General features: G+C 35.3%; 2 protein-coding genes and 1 pseudogene across 5 annotated transcripts; 2 read left to right on the top strand and 1 right to left on the bottom strand.

Annotated features, from left to right (window-relative positions):
- The first annotated feature begins 271 nt into the window (after window positions 1-271).
- On the top strand, window positions 272-12,688 carry LOC127811232 (pentatricopeptide repeat-containing protein At1g11290, chloroplastic-like). The gene is made up of 9 exons (XM_052350940.1): window positions 272-276; window positions 542-651; window positions 1,179-1,393; window positions 1,481-1,594; window positions 3,564-3,661; window positions 8,645-9,095; window positions 9,248-10,102; window positions 10,201-10,306; window positions 12,477-12,688. The coding sequence occupies exons 1-9, from the start codon at window positions 272-274 to the stop codon at window positions 12,686-12,688; spliced, it is 2,166 nt and encodes a 721-aa protein (XP_052206900.1).
- Window positions 953-7,550, bottom strand: LOC127812327 (pentatricopeptide repeat-containing protein At1g11290, chloroplastic-like). 4 transcript variants are annotated; one of them, XM_052352754.1, is made up of 3 exons: window positions 4,785-7,550; window positions 3,249-3,323; window positions 953-1,615 (listed from the first exon to the last, which is right to left on the bottom strand). In XM_052352754.1, the coding sequence occupies exon 1, from the start codon at window positions 7,527-7,529 to the stop codon at window positions 5,652-5,654; it is 1,878 nt and encodes a 625-aa protein (XP_052208714.1). In that variant the 5' UTR covers window positions 7,530-7,550; the 3' UTR covers window positions 953-1,615; window positions 3,249-3,323; window positions 4,785-5,651. The 4 variants fall into 4 exon arrangements, with proteins under 4 accessions (XP_052208714.1, XP_052208715.1, XP_052208716.1 ...); XM_052352755.1 differs by having other exon boundaries at window positions 4,793-7,550; XM_052352756.1 differs by lacking the exon at window positions 3,249-3,323 and having other exon boundaries at window positions 4,793-7,550.
- Window positions 8,502-10,626, top strand: LOC127812328 (pentatricopeptide repeat-containing protein At1g11290, chloroplastic-like; annotated as a pseudogene).
- Window positions 12,689-13,989: the final 1,301 nt, after the last annotated feature.

Here is a 13,989-nt window from a genome sequence, read left to right as displayed (position 1 = left end):
ACTTATAAAAATATAAAATGTGTTAACCCCAAGATATGGATCGAATAGTAAAAGGATAAGTGATATACCGATATAATCTGGTGAATCATGAGTTTGATTCCTCTTCTAAGCAAGGGTTAAATATCCAACCCTCAAACTACCTCTCCTTGCTAAAACAAACTGAAATCAAGAATAGTCTGATTAAAATATACAGATGCGTTAAATATCATGAGTAATCTTCTCTTGGTTGGTTGTTTTTTTTTTAACCCGATTACTCATTTCTTAATAAACAATGTCGTCTTGTCCCAACCAGACAATTGTTGTTTTGATTGAATGATGTAAAATTTACTTTTCTGAGTTTTGGAGAATTCCGTGCATTACAATTACTGGTCCAGAAGGCAGCAGCCGACCCTCTCATCAAATCTCTCTCTCTCAATATATACCCCAAAATGCTGGTCCTGAAGCCATGGACGAAGCTTAATTAGCCAATAAGATCTTAATGAATCGTCCAATGGGCGAGGCCACGACCCCTTCATCGTCTTCCACGAGCTCCGGCGGGCAGAGGGGCCACGGAGACGGCGTTCACCAGCTTAGCCAACGTCATCAACCTTCTCCCCACCGGCACCGTCCTCCGGTTCCACTGCCTCAACCCCGTCCTCACCAACAATTTGGGCATTTTAAAAATTATTTAAATTATGCCGTTAGTTTTTGACTTTTACACTGTACAATAAATTAGTTATTATATTTTAATTTTTGTCATTACAATTACTAAATTTTGATTTTTATTATAATTTAATCTCTTTTTTAATTTTTCATCAAATTCTATTAAAGAAAATTAATTTGGTATATATTCATATAAGTCTCAAAATTAGTGGAGTTTATATTTGTTTTAATATCAAGTTTTTTTTTTTTGTTTATATTATTGTATATCACATCAATTTTCGTTAACATAATTTGATAAAAAAAAAAAAAAAGAAGACTAAATTATAATAAAAATTAAAATATAATGACCAATTTTTTACAAAATGTAATTGTTATAATTGTGACATCCATTCTTAAGTTCAGTTCTTTACTATATATCTCCCTATTGGTATACCACTCAGCAAATGGAACGCTAGAAAAAAAAAAAAAAAAAAAACTTACCTTGTGGATGGTAGAATTGGGAAGTGATGCCGATACACTTGCCGCTCTGGTTGTAGATTTGGAGATCTCTTCATTGTTTCACAATGAAGTTGCAGCTCCTTGTGCGTTCTCTGCCAGGCTCACATCACCCGGCGTGTGCTTGAGTTCCTCTTTCGACAGTACACCCCTATCCCTTGTTTTTTGCTGGCCATCAGTAACATGCTATCGAGTCTTGGGTACTGTGCTCTTTCCAGCATGCTCCGCAGTGTCTGCTGAAGTTGGGGCTGCAACAGTCAGTGATGCAATCTTGATGCAATAGCGGCATATGCTGGTACAAGCGTGTCTGATGCTGTTTTTGTTAGTGTCTTGGTATGACTAGGAGGCTTCTCTTGATATTGCTCGGCTTCACGTTTCATATTATTTGGCCTATGGTCCTCAGAAATCACAGGATTTGACCTGGGATGCTGCCTCGCCATCTCTTTGTAGGGCTCAGGCACCATTTCTGATTCCTACACTGTTAAGACAGAAGAATAACATTAAGACCTTATGATAATGTTGTCATTTATATGAATTACTTTTCTGTTTTGAAGACTGTTTTTGTTTGATCAATCAATCCAAATGCTGAACCATTTCATAGCTCGAGTTTTGGTTAAAGGAGACTTCATTCATATTAAAACTTTCTGACAACATTATTCCTTGGTAAATGCTTAACAATATGCCACACACACAGAATACACTTTGGGAATGTTTGATGCCCAATAGATGCATTGGACGGAAAATTACAGTATAGTGAAGAGTTATAAAAAAAATTAGCAAAAAAAAAAAGGAACTTTGGGTGGCCATAAATGGCCGGTTATTGTACAGCCAAGAATGGGAAGTGTCAAATTGGAAAGATGGAGACCTGATGAATCATACTTTGAGGCTTAAGTAAATAAGAGATCTCTTGGGAGATTGAAATTGCTATAGACTGGATTTTGGGAGAGGTTGAGCCACAAGTCAAAAAGTCACCTATTTGACCCAAGGCAAAACAGTCATTTTGACAAAAAAGAAAATTGATACTACCGAAATGGTGGAATATTATGGATAAACTTGGAGAGGTATTTGAGGATCCCAACTCCCAATTGCGGGGGAAGACATACCAGGAGGGGCTCATGATCTGCAACCCCAAGATGAATACAGGATGAAGTTAAGCGGGGTCATGTGAAGGACCATAGATAGACAGAGACGTTAGCATCTATGGGTTCTTTTGAGACAAGAATCAAACCTTACTTTTGCCTTGTATGTGACCAGGCTTAGGTTGCTTTGAACGGCAAGTGTGGATGTATTTAGGGCCCAATATATGTACTGAATGGGGTATGTAGATGTCCCCCATTTTAATTAGAATAAAATATTATGTAAATCTTGGGTTTTGTGACAACAATCAAACCTTACTTGTATGTGACTAGTTTGGGTTATGTGAATGGCAAGTGCGGTGTATTTGAGGCACAATATATGCATTGTTTGGGGTATGTGGATATCAGCTATTGTAATTTGGAAGACAATATACATTATGTAATTCTTGAAGACAATTAAATGCATGGTTGCACGATGAGCAATTAAACAAACTTACTTTGGATGATTTCTTAGGACATTGTGTGGTGACCATTGACGGGAGAAGAACTTGGGTGACAAGAGTTTGCAGAGTGAATTTAAGGCAGATGGGAATCTTAGTTGGTGAAGGATTTGCGGGGTACTTGAGATTGGCATAGGTGAGGGATCTCTATAGGCAGCGCCTAGATCATACCATAATTTCAGGCACTCCTAAAGCCCAATCTTTAGACAAGTTTCAGTGAGAAAGCCTCACCAGCATTTTTAAGCTTTGATTAGATAGGAAAAGGATAACAAGAAGCAAAATCCGCAAGAACACCAGCCTTTTTTTTTTTTAATCTGAAACTACAAAATACCAATTATCTGAATTTCATTAATCTGAAATCTTGCAAAAGTACAGCCACAAAAGACATTTTTATACTCCTAATTTTATACTTCCAATATATCCATATTCAGAAATAATAAAAGAACTTATTGATATTGACATAAGCAATAGCAAAAAAAAAAAAAAAAAGGATCTTCAAAAGAAAGGAATAATTAAAAAAACACAGGTGTCTTACTTTGTAAGAGTAGGTAATTTGATGCATTCCCTTAACATATTTCCACAATTCAAGGCAATTTCTTTGTTATCATGGCTGCTTGAAAAACATAAAAATAAGTAGTGCACATATCATCCCCTTAATCAAAGCAAAAATATACTAAGTAGAAACTAGCCAATTAAGAAGTCAACCATAATAACACCCTTTTTTATGATTAAAACAAAAACAAGGGAATTTTGATGAACAAATCATATGAGAATCCCTGCATAAAATTGTCAACGTATTGGGCATTATTGCCCATGGTATACTAATACTAACAAAATGATACGAATACAGAGCTGCAATGTTATCAAGATTATATGTGACCATCAATTAAGAATATCAGATGACAAGCACACAACTGCTGATATAGTAGATCATGGATCAAGCAAAAGGTATATTAAGATATTTGTATGTCAAAAGTAATGACCATCATATTTTTTTACAATTATTAACTAAGAAGCAATAACTGTCATATAACTGTGTGAGGGGGGGGGGGGGGGGAAGGAAAATCACAAGGTAACACTTGACACCAAACATTACAGCTGTTTTTTTCCTGACCGCTTGGCAAAACACCAAGGCTGCTTTCTAAGTCAACTGTCTTCCTCTTTCATAGCCTTTGATTAGTGGTTAGATTTTCCTCGGTGTCTGGAACTGCTAATTTGTTGATTGTTGTTTCTTTCACCTAATCTTAGTTTTCCTAGGCAGCCAAATGACTTTATTTTGTTTTCTATAACTTGGGTATTTTGAGATATATATATTTTCACTCTCCCAAAATCTATTTATGAAGACAGTAATCCAAAGTTCATATAAATTAGTTAAGACTAGAAAATAGTTCTAAAAACCATGATTAAGCTAATCCATATCTAGCATGGTCAATTTTGGAGTTCATTTTTTTTTTTCCTTTTCTTTTTGCGTTTTTTAATTCCACAGATAACAAACAAACTTTATCAGTGACTTCTAGCCTTTTCTTTTCATAGATTATATCCATATTAGGCTCAAAAGGCTGGCGGGTTGGCTTATTGGCAGTATTTACAGCTAACCACTGAACAAGTCAGTTGCTATTTTACCATTAGACATTTAAACTGTGTTTGGACAAGGTTTTGTTGGTGAAAAGAAAATGAAAAAAATAAGATCACTTATCTACAAATTTATTTTTGTATGCATATGAAAATGTTCATTTTACATTTTTTCCCCTTCTCCAAATATAGTTCCAAAACTAGACAGAAAATTTTCTTTGGAAAATGGAGAAGGGCAGGAAATTGCGTGCTAAATATTTCAACTGGAACAAAGTGACAAATTACCTCAGCTCATGTTTATACTATTGAATTATGTCTTGCATATAAAAGAAAAAAAAAATAGGAAGAAAGAAAAAGCACCCGACAAATTTTCAGAAACTTCTGCTCAATGCAGGTTAAGAAAGAAAGCATTCACTTAGAACTTCTTTCTCAAAAACAACTAGTTAGAACAGTAAATCTAATGTGTTACAATGTAGGGAGAGGAGAGAGAGAAATCTACCAGAGGACCTTGTATTTCTGGTCATGATTAAAGTTTGTTCCCTTGAGGTGCAAACCGTGCGATGTTCCTTGTACACCCCCATGGGCTGCTACCTAGCGGCTCAAAATCAACTTCCAAAATATCTAGGAATCTGCTATGCTCTCATCAGCCGTCTGTCAAATGTATCATCCCAATAAGCTATATCAGTATTTTCATGAACCAGTAAGCAGATGAACTTTTCCAATATAACTGGCATCTTTTCCAACTAGCAACAGATAAAGAGGGACCAAGTTTGTGACAAACTGCAATTTCCATCAAAGAAAAAACTTGGGAGGGTCCAAATATGACCTTCAATCTTCAGAAATCACAGCCTACCATGTGAGATATGCAGAGAGAAGACAGGATAATTTCTCTTCAAAAAATTATCTTGAGGAAAAGTGAGTGTTTCCATGAGTAATTTGCAGCAGTTATGGCAGGGAAGTTCCATAAGAGGTTTCACTTGGAGAGTCACAATAGCAGTTAGTTGCAGTTATAGCAGTTTCACTGGCAATTAGATGAACCATTTTACCATAAAATATAAAATTTGTTTATTTCCCTCCAACACACAAGCATTAATTTTGATATATTCAGAATCGAGAAGATAGATTTGAAAGAGGAAACCAGAACTTTTTTGGAGCATCAGTGATTCACCATGTCTGCAAGTGACCAGCAATATCAGGGGAATTTGACCAGCCTTCTCCCCCTCAAAATCAGCTCATCTTTAGATATTAAAGAAATTCAAACTCCCTAAATTATTTCTCAGACCTAAAAGGACCCAAGATCAGAGGAATGAAACATCAATACCAAGCCAAGCGGTCCTGCGTCCAAAAATGATCAATTTTCTCCTCATCAACTCCAAATCCAGCTAGAACCACGGTTCTTTCTCACTCCTCTATCACACATAAGCTTTCGCACTCCAGCTGCGTTATCCCAATAACCTCCATTAGCTAAGACATTTGCTAGCAGTACATAAATTCCAGGATCATTAGGGTAAAGTTCCACCAACTTTCTCGCAGAACGTGCAGCAATTTCTGTATTTCCATGAATTTGACAGGAACTCAGAAGAGCTTTGAACACTGATGGACCAGGCTCTATTGGCATGCCATTGATGAATGCTTCTGCTTCATTGAGATAGCCAGCTCGACCATAGAGGTCCACAACACAAGCATAGTGTTCTAGTTTTATTGGTTGAAGGGAATCATCACTTTTCATCAACTCAAAGTACTCAAGTCCCTTGTCCAGCAATCCAACATGACTACAAGCAGAAAGCACAGCGAGGAATGTGGTCAGATCTGGTTTAACCCCAGTTCTCCTCATTTGTTCAAACATCGCAACAACTTCCCTGCCATGCCCATGATTAGCAAGCCCTGAAAGCAGTGAATTCCATGAGATCAAATCGTGTTTGTTCATTGATAAAAACACCTCCTTTGCATCAACAATCTTACCACATCTTGCGTACATGGAGATGAGCCCATTCTGAACGAATAGGTTAGAAAAATATCCAGTCTTGAGAACTAAAGAATGAATTTGTTTCCCCACTTCAAGAGCTGGAATAATTCCAGCTGCTCTTAAAATGCTCGTGAATGTAAAAAAATCACCAGTTATGCCTCCTTGCCTCATTTCAGAAAAGCATATGAGAGCATCCCAACCTTTCCCTAATTCAGAGTAACCAGCAATGACTGCACTCCAGGAAATTTGATCCCATATTCTAACAATAGAGCAGATCCTATTGAAGTCATCTATGCTGCTGCCACATTCTGAATATGCAGTTAGTAATGTAACTGTTACGTACATATAAGCCTCTAGACCTTCCCGGATTACACGACTGTGGACTTGTTTGCAATGATCCAAATCACTTGGATAATGAAATGAATTCAACAGGCTAATGTAAGTCACATAACTTGACTTGAGATCAGACCGCAACATTTTTCTAACTAAAATCATTGCCTCATCAGATTGTTGATTCTGGGCATATCCAGTAACCAAAGAAGTCCAGGTAACGACATTTTTGTCTGGCATTTCATGAAAAACTTCCCTTGAAGCCTCAATGGATAAACACTTTGCATACATATCAATCAAACCTGTTCCCACGACAACATTATAGCAGAACCCAACTTTGAAACAAAAAGCATGCACCTGAGCACCCAGTCCTTGGGCTTGTAATTGTGCACAACCAGCCAGAACAGTTGAAACACTAATTTGTGATGGAGATATCATCTGTCTGAGCATCTCCAGAAACAAATGTATAGCAGTTTTCGGGTACCGGCTATGCACATAGGCAGACATCAAGGTATTCCAAGTAGCCACATTTCTTTCACGCATTTCCTCAAACATTTGTTGGGCTGAAGAAATAACACCACATTTTCCATACATATCCACAAGAGCACTGTTGATATAGATGTTTGAGTGGAAACCCATCTTGACAACAACAGAATGAAGATGAATACCCACGCAAAGCAAAGCTGACTTGGCTGAAAAGGATATAAATTTGTTCAGAATGTAAGGAGTTTGTAGCACAGACCCACGTTGTAACTGAGCCAAGAGGCTTGGACCAATAGGGTCAACAACGTCCTCACTGGAGTCGGTGTAGCCCCAAACTTGACCTCTGGAGGACAAGAAACTGTCATCTGGGTATAGAGCTTGGTGGGCCAAAGTGCGGGAAAATGCCAGATTGGTGGTTTTTGATGCATACCATAGGTGAAAAGTAGTAGGGAATTTTAAACTCATCTTCTTGTGATTGCTTGAAGGTTTCGCAGCAAATGGTTTGCCCTTCCTTCTGTTACCAGAAAGATTAAATATTAATAAATAAAATAATTAATATATTTATTAGTATTTAATCATTAATCATTATTAATATAAGTAATAAATAACTAGATTACACGGAAACGAGAAATAGATACAATATAAAATGAAAATGCAGAAATGGTATTTTTTTTAAAAGTTGCAAGCAAAAATGCAGGGAAAACGAGTAAATAAAAAAAATATAGGAATTTTTTTGTAAATATAATTTTTAATATAAAAAATCATAATAAATAGTTAATCAATCTAAAAATAAACATTTTCCTCACATTTCCGTTTGATACTTTTTTGAAAAATGTTGTTTCCTCATTTCCATTTCATATCGTATCCGTTTCTCCTTTCTATTTCCGTGCAACCTAGTTATTTACTATGATGAATGGAAACTTCTCAGGGGCATCATTTCGGCATTTCTGAAACGTTTCCATTTTCAAAATGCCAAGAGACGTTTTTGGGTTACTTTTGCAATTTCAAAAATTTTTTGTGGTCATTTCATAATATTAACAAAATATCAAAAACGCGTTTCCAATTTAAAAACGCATTTCTATCCACGAATAGAAACGAAATTTTATGAAATTTTTTCTGTCTCTAATTCAAAAATTTTAATTTTTTCTAGAATTTCTTTGAATACATTATGGAATTTATGTTTATTTTTAGATTGAATAATTATGTTTTATAATTTTTTATATTAAAAATTATATTTCAAAAAATGCCCTTATATTTTTTTTATTTACGTGTTTCCCCATGTTTCTATTTCTTATTTTTTTGAAAAATGACGTAATATAGGTTATTTATTACTTATATGAATAATGATTAATGATTAAATATTAATTAATTTATTTATTAATATTTAACCTTTATGGTAAGAGAAAATAGGGAATGCCAAACCATTTACTACAAAATCTTTAGCAATCACGAGAAGACGAGTTTAAGATTCCCTACTACTTTTCACATGTCGTATTAGTCAAAACCACCAATTTGGCATTTTCCGCCACTTTGGCGCACCAAGGTTTATACCCAAATGATAGTTTCTTCTCCTTTAGCAGTCAAGTTTGGGGTTGTGCCAAAACCGACGAGTATGATGTTGACCCTATTGGTCCGAGCCAATTAGGATCTGTGTTACAAACTCTTTACATTCTACGCAAACATATATCCTTTTCAGCCAAGTCGGCTTTGCTCTGCATGGGTACTCATCTTCATTCCATTGTGGTCAAGATGGGTTTCCACTTAGATGTCTATATCAACAATGCTCTTGTGGATATGTATGGTAAATGTGGCGTTATTTCCTCCACCCAACAAATGTTTGAGGAAATGCGTGAAAGAAAAGTGGCTACTTGGAATACCTTGATGTCTGCCTATGTGCATAGCCGGTACATGGAAAATGCTATACATTTGTTTCTAGAGATGCTCGGACAAATGATAACTTCATCACAAAGTAGTGTTTCAACAGTTATGGCTGGTTGTGCACAATTACAAGCCCAAGAATTGGGTGCTCGGGTGCATTGGGTTCTACTATGATGTTGTTGTGGGAACGGGTTTGATCTATGTATGCAAAGTGTCTATCCATTGAGGCTTTAAGGGAAGTTTTTCATGAAATGCCAGACAAAAATGTCGTTACCTGGACTTCTTTGGTTACTGGATATGCCCAGAATCAACAATCTGATGAGGCAATGATTTTAGTTAGAGTAATGTTGCAGTTTGATCTCAAGTCAAGTTATGTGACTTATATTAGCTTGTTGAGTTCGTTTCATTATCCAAGTGATTTGGATCATTGCAAACAAGTCCACGGTCGTGTAATCCGGGAAGGTCTAGAGGCTTATATGTACGTAACAGTTACATTACTAACTGCATATTCAGAATGTGGCAGCAGCATAGATGACTTCAATAGGATCTGCTCTATTGTTAGAATATGGGATCTAGTTTCCTGGACTGCAGCCATTGCTGGTTACTCTGAATTAGGAAAAGTTGGGATGCTCTGCTTTTCTAAAATGAGGCAGGGAGGCATAACTAGTGACTTTTTTACATTCACGAGCATTTTAAGAGCAGCTGGAATTATTCCAGCTCTTGAAGTGGAGAAACAAATTCATTCTCTAGTTCTCAAGACTAGATGTGTTTATAACCTATTCGTTCAGAATGGGCTCATCTCCATGTATGCAAGATGTGGTAAGATTGTTGATGTAAAAGAGGTGTTCTTATCAATGGACAAACACGATTTGTTCTCATGGAACTCACTGCTTTCAGGGCTTGCTAATCATGGGCATGGCAGGGAAGCTGTTGCCATTTTTGAGCAAGTGAGAAGAACTGTGGTTAAACCAGGTCTGACCACATTCCTCACTGTGCTTTCTGCTTGTAGTTGTGTTGGATTGCTACAAAAGGGACTTGAGTACTTTGAGTTGATGAAAAGTGATGATTCCCTTCAGCTAAAAAAACTAGAATACTATGCTTGTGTTGTGGACCTCTATGGTCGAGTTGGCTATCTCAATGAAGCAGAAGCATTCATCAATGCATGCCAATAGAGCCCAGTCCATCAGTGTTCAAAGCTCTTCTGAGGGCCTATCAAATTCATGGAAATACATAAATTGTTGCACGTTCTGCGAGAAAGTTGGTGGAACTTTACCCTAATGATCCTAGAATTTATGTACTTCTAGCAAATGTCTTGGCTAATGGAGGTTATTGGGATAAAGCAGCTGGAGTGAGAAAGAACCATGGTTCTAGCTAGATTTTGAGTTGATGAGGAGAAAATTGATCATTTTTGGACATAGGACTACTTGGCTTGGTATTGATGTTTCCTTCCTCTGATCTTTGGTCATTTTTTTAATGAAGGGCTGAGAAATAATTTAGGGAGTTTGAATTTCTTTAGCATCTTAAGGATGAGCAGATTTTTGAGGGGAAGAAGACCAGTCAAATTCCCCTGATATTGCTGGTCACTTGTAGACATGTTGAATCCCCGATGCTCCAAAAAAGTTATGGTTTCCTCTTTCAGGTCTATCTTCTAGATTCTGAATATATCAAAATTAATGCTTGTGTGTTGGAGGGAAATATACAAATGTTATTATTTAAGGCAAAATGGTTCTTCATAATTATTATGAACCTATACAACTAGAAATTAATCCCTATGGTCAAAGTTATATACTTTATAATAAAGATCAATTAGCGAGGTTTTAGGCCGATACAATAATAACTGCTTACTTATGTCATGATGTGAGATAAAAGTTAGGAATCAACTTATGTAATAGAGTCAACCCACTAAGGTATTGAGCAACAGTGTAGGATCAGATCCCAAAGATAGTAAGTTTTTTCTTTCTTACGAAGAAAAGTCCTTTATCAAAGATTCTATATGAATTGCCAGTGAAACTGCTATAACTGCAACTAACTGCTATTGTGACTCTCCAAGTGAAACCTCTTATGGAAGTTCCCTGTCATAACTGCTACAAATTACTAATGGAAACACCCACTTTTCCTCGAGATAATTTTTTGAAGAGAAATTATCCTGTCTTCCCCCTGGATATCTCACATGGTAGGCTGTAATTTCTGAATATTGAAGGTCATATTTGGCCTCTCCGAGTTTTTTTTTATGGAAATTGCAGTTTGTCCCAACCTTGTCCCTCTTTATCCATTGCTAGTTGGAAAAGATGCCACCTATCTTGTTCATCAGCTTACTGGTTGATGAAAATAATGATATAGCTTATTGGGATGATACATTTGACACAAGGCTGATGAGAGCATAACAGATTCCTAGATATTTTGGAAGTTGATTCTGAGCTGCAAGGTAGCAGCCCAAGGGGATGTACAAGGAATATCGCACGGTTTGCACCTCAAGGGCACAAACTTTAAGCATAACCAGAAATACAAGGTCCTCTGGTACAGATCTCTCTCTCTCTCTCTCCCCTTTTTTTTGGTATAGCATTGGTAGTCATTGATTTCATAGTGATCTCTCTACATTGTAACATGTTAGATTTACCATTCTACCAAGTTGTTTTTTAGGTTGCACGAAAATAAAAATGGATACGATATAAAATGAAAATGGAGGGATGACATTTTTTATATAAAAATAGGAAACAAAAACGTAGAGAAAACACATAAAAAATATGTTTATATAAAGAGGTATTTTTGTAAATAGAATTTTTAATATAAAAAATAATTATTTAATCTAAAAATAAACATAAATTCCATAATACATTCAAATATAAAAATATTACATACGTTAACAGTAAATACTCTACAAGTATTAGATACATTCACATAATAAGTATTGCATACATAACTATAAATATTACATACTATATATTACAAAAATAGTATTGAATTAGAAAAATAAATATTCCATACAGTCATAGAAGATTCATTGATTCGTATAATATATATACATACACGTATATTTATATAACAGAAATCCATACATACAAATAATATATAAATATACATAATACAGTACAAAACTGAAATAAATACATATAGAGAGAGAAGCCGGATGGTCGCTGATCGAAGAGCCAACTAAGCCAAGAGTTTGTGTATGTGAATCGACGGCGGCTCAGCCCATTTTATGTTTGTGAATCAACGGCATCACCAAGTAATTGGAATTTTGAATCGACAGCGGCACTAAGCAACCGGGCGGCAAGTCGAAACGATGAGAGAGGGACGACGGTAAGAGATATAGACTAGGGCAGGCGTCACTGGGATTAATATTATAGTGATTAGAGACGGAACTTTTTCCGTCTCTAACCTCGTTCATGGCCACTACTTTAAACTTATTACGAAATGACCCCGAAATATTTTTAAAATTATAAAAATGACCGAAAAAGGTTTTTGGACTTTTTCATAGTTGCGGAAATATTCGTCTCTAACCTTCTTCCCACCGGCATCGTCCTCACCAACAAGGCAACAACCGCCAGTGCAGCGACTCCAACAAGTCCGCCGCCGCCGCCGTCATCGCCCTTTGCGGCCTCCTCTGCTTCGTCTCCTCCTTCACCGATAGCTACAAAGGCAGCGACGGCCGAACCCACTACGGCTTCGCCACCCGGAAGGGCATCTGGCCGTCGCAAGCCACCCAGCCAGTCGAGTTGTCGGCGTACAAGATTAGGTTCATTTAACTCGAACTCATTGAAAATTTACCGAGCTCGTTGAAAGCTAATTTAATTAAAGTTATTAAAAAAATGTATATAATAAAAAATATAATTATAAATTTTTAAATAAATATAATAATATTATTATCCAAACAAATATAAATATTTTTATTACAAACGCAATGAAAAATAACAAAATATTAAATTAATAATAAAAAAAATTATTTCGTAAACCTAATAATAATAATATTTATGAATTTATTCCGAATTTTGTTTGTGAGCCGAATGGAATTAAGTTTTGCCTTGCACAAACTCATTTAGTTTATAAGTCAAATTCTAAATTAGAGTTTAAACTCGATTTCTTTATAATACGAGTCACACACAAATAAACGCTCATGGAGCTAAATGCCAAGCTGGTCATAAGCGAATCTGTTTATTTACATCCTTAGAATTTCATTGGTGTAGTATAGTTTATACTCACCTGAAATTTTTCTTTAAAAATAAAATTAAAAAAGTCAAAAGATTAGATGTAAGGGAGAGGATCTTATAATTAGTGATTTAATTACACGCACAAACCCGATATGAAAGGAAGAGTCTTTTTATAAATAACGTGAAGATAATGTTTTGATAATTTAAGAAAATCTTCTTACGTAAGTATTTCGGGATTCAAATATCTTCTCTCTTTTTTAAGGTAATATTTGTTAACTAAGATATAGATCCAAAAAAAGTGAAATATGAAAATCATGTTGGACAAAAGTGTTTTATATTGTGTTTGTTAAATTTATCTGAAAATAAGTCATGTGACTTTTTATTTTGGACTTTTCAGATAAAATTATTTCTTACATTTTCAAATAAATTATTTTAGACCTTATAGATAGATAATTTTGATACAATATTATTTTATTTATTTTAACAAACGCTACATAAATAAAGATTAATAAAAAAAATCCATTAATGTGACAATTATATTCTTATCTAACTAATCATATTTTAATTCTAGATCTAATATAGAAAAATGTTATTGGTACATCATAGTTTATATTTTAGACTACATAATGATGTTTTAATGTCTAAAATGCCCTCACCCAAAGAGCAATGAGACGAACGGTATTTATGTTATTTATGTGTATTGTGTAGTCCAAGTTGTATATAAATAATGTACAATTAATATGACTCTAATATAATACAGCGCACATGACATGAAAATGGACCATTTAACACGAATTGCGCCATATATATTCTATGAATACACAATTTCAATAACTCAATTACAATATGTACTAAGGTAGAATTACTCAATCATCATCATATTATACTAAAAGGTTTAT

This window comes from Diospyros lotus, chromosome 10 (genome assembly GCF_014633365.1).
Source record: "Diospyros lotus cultivar Yz01 chromosome 10, ASM1463336v1, whole genome shotgun sequence".
NCBI classification, from domain to species: domain Eukaryota; kingdom Viridiplantae; phylum Streptophyta; class Magnoliopsida; order Ericales; family Ebenaceae; genus Diospyros; species Diospyros lotus.
The sequence above is the reverse complement of the archived record's forward strand: the minus strand, read 5'-3'. Positions and strand labels throughout refer to the sequence as shown.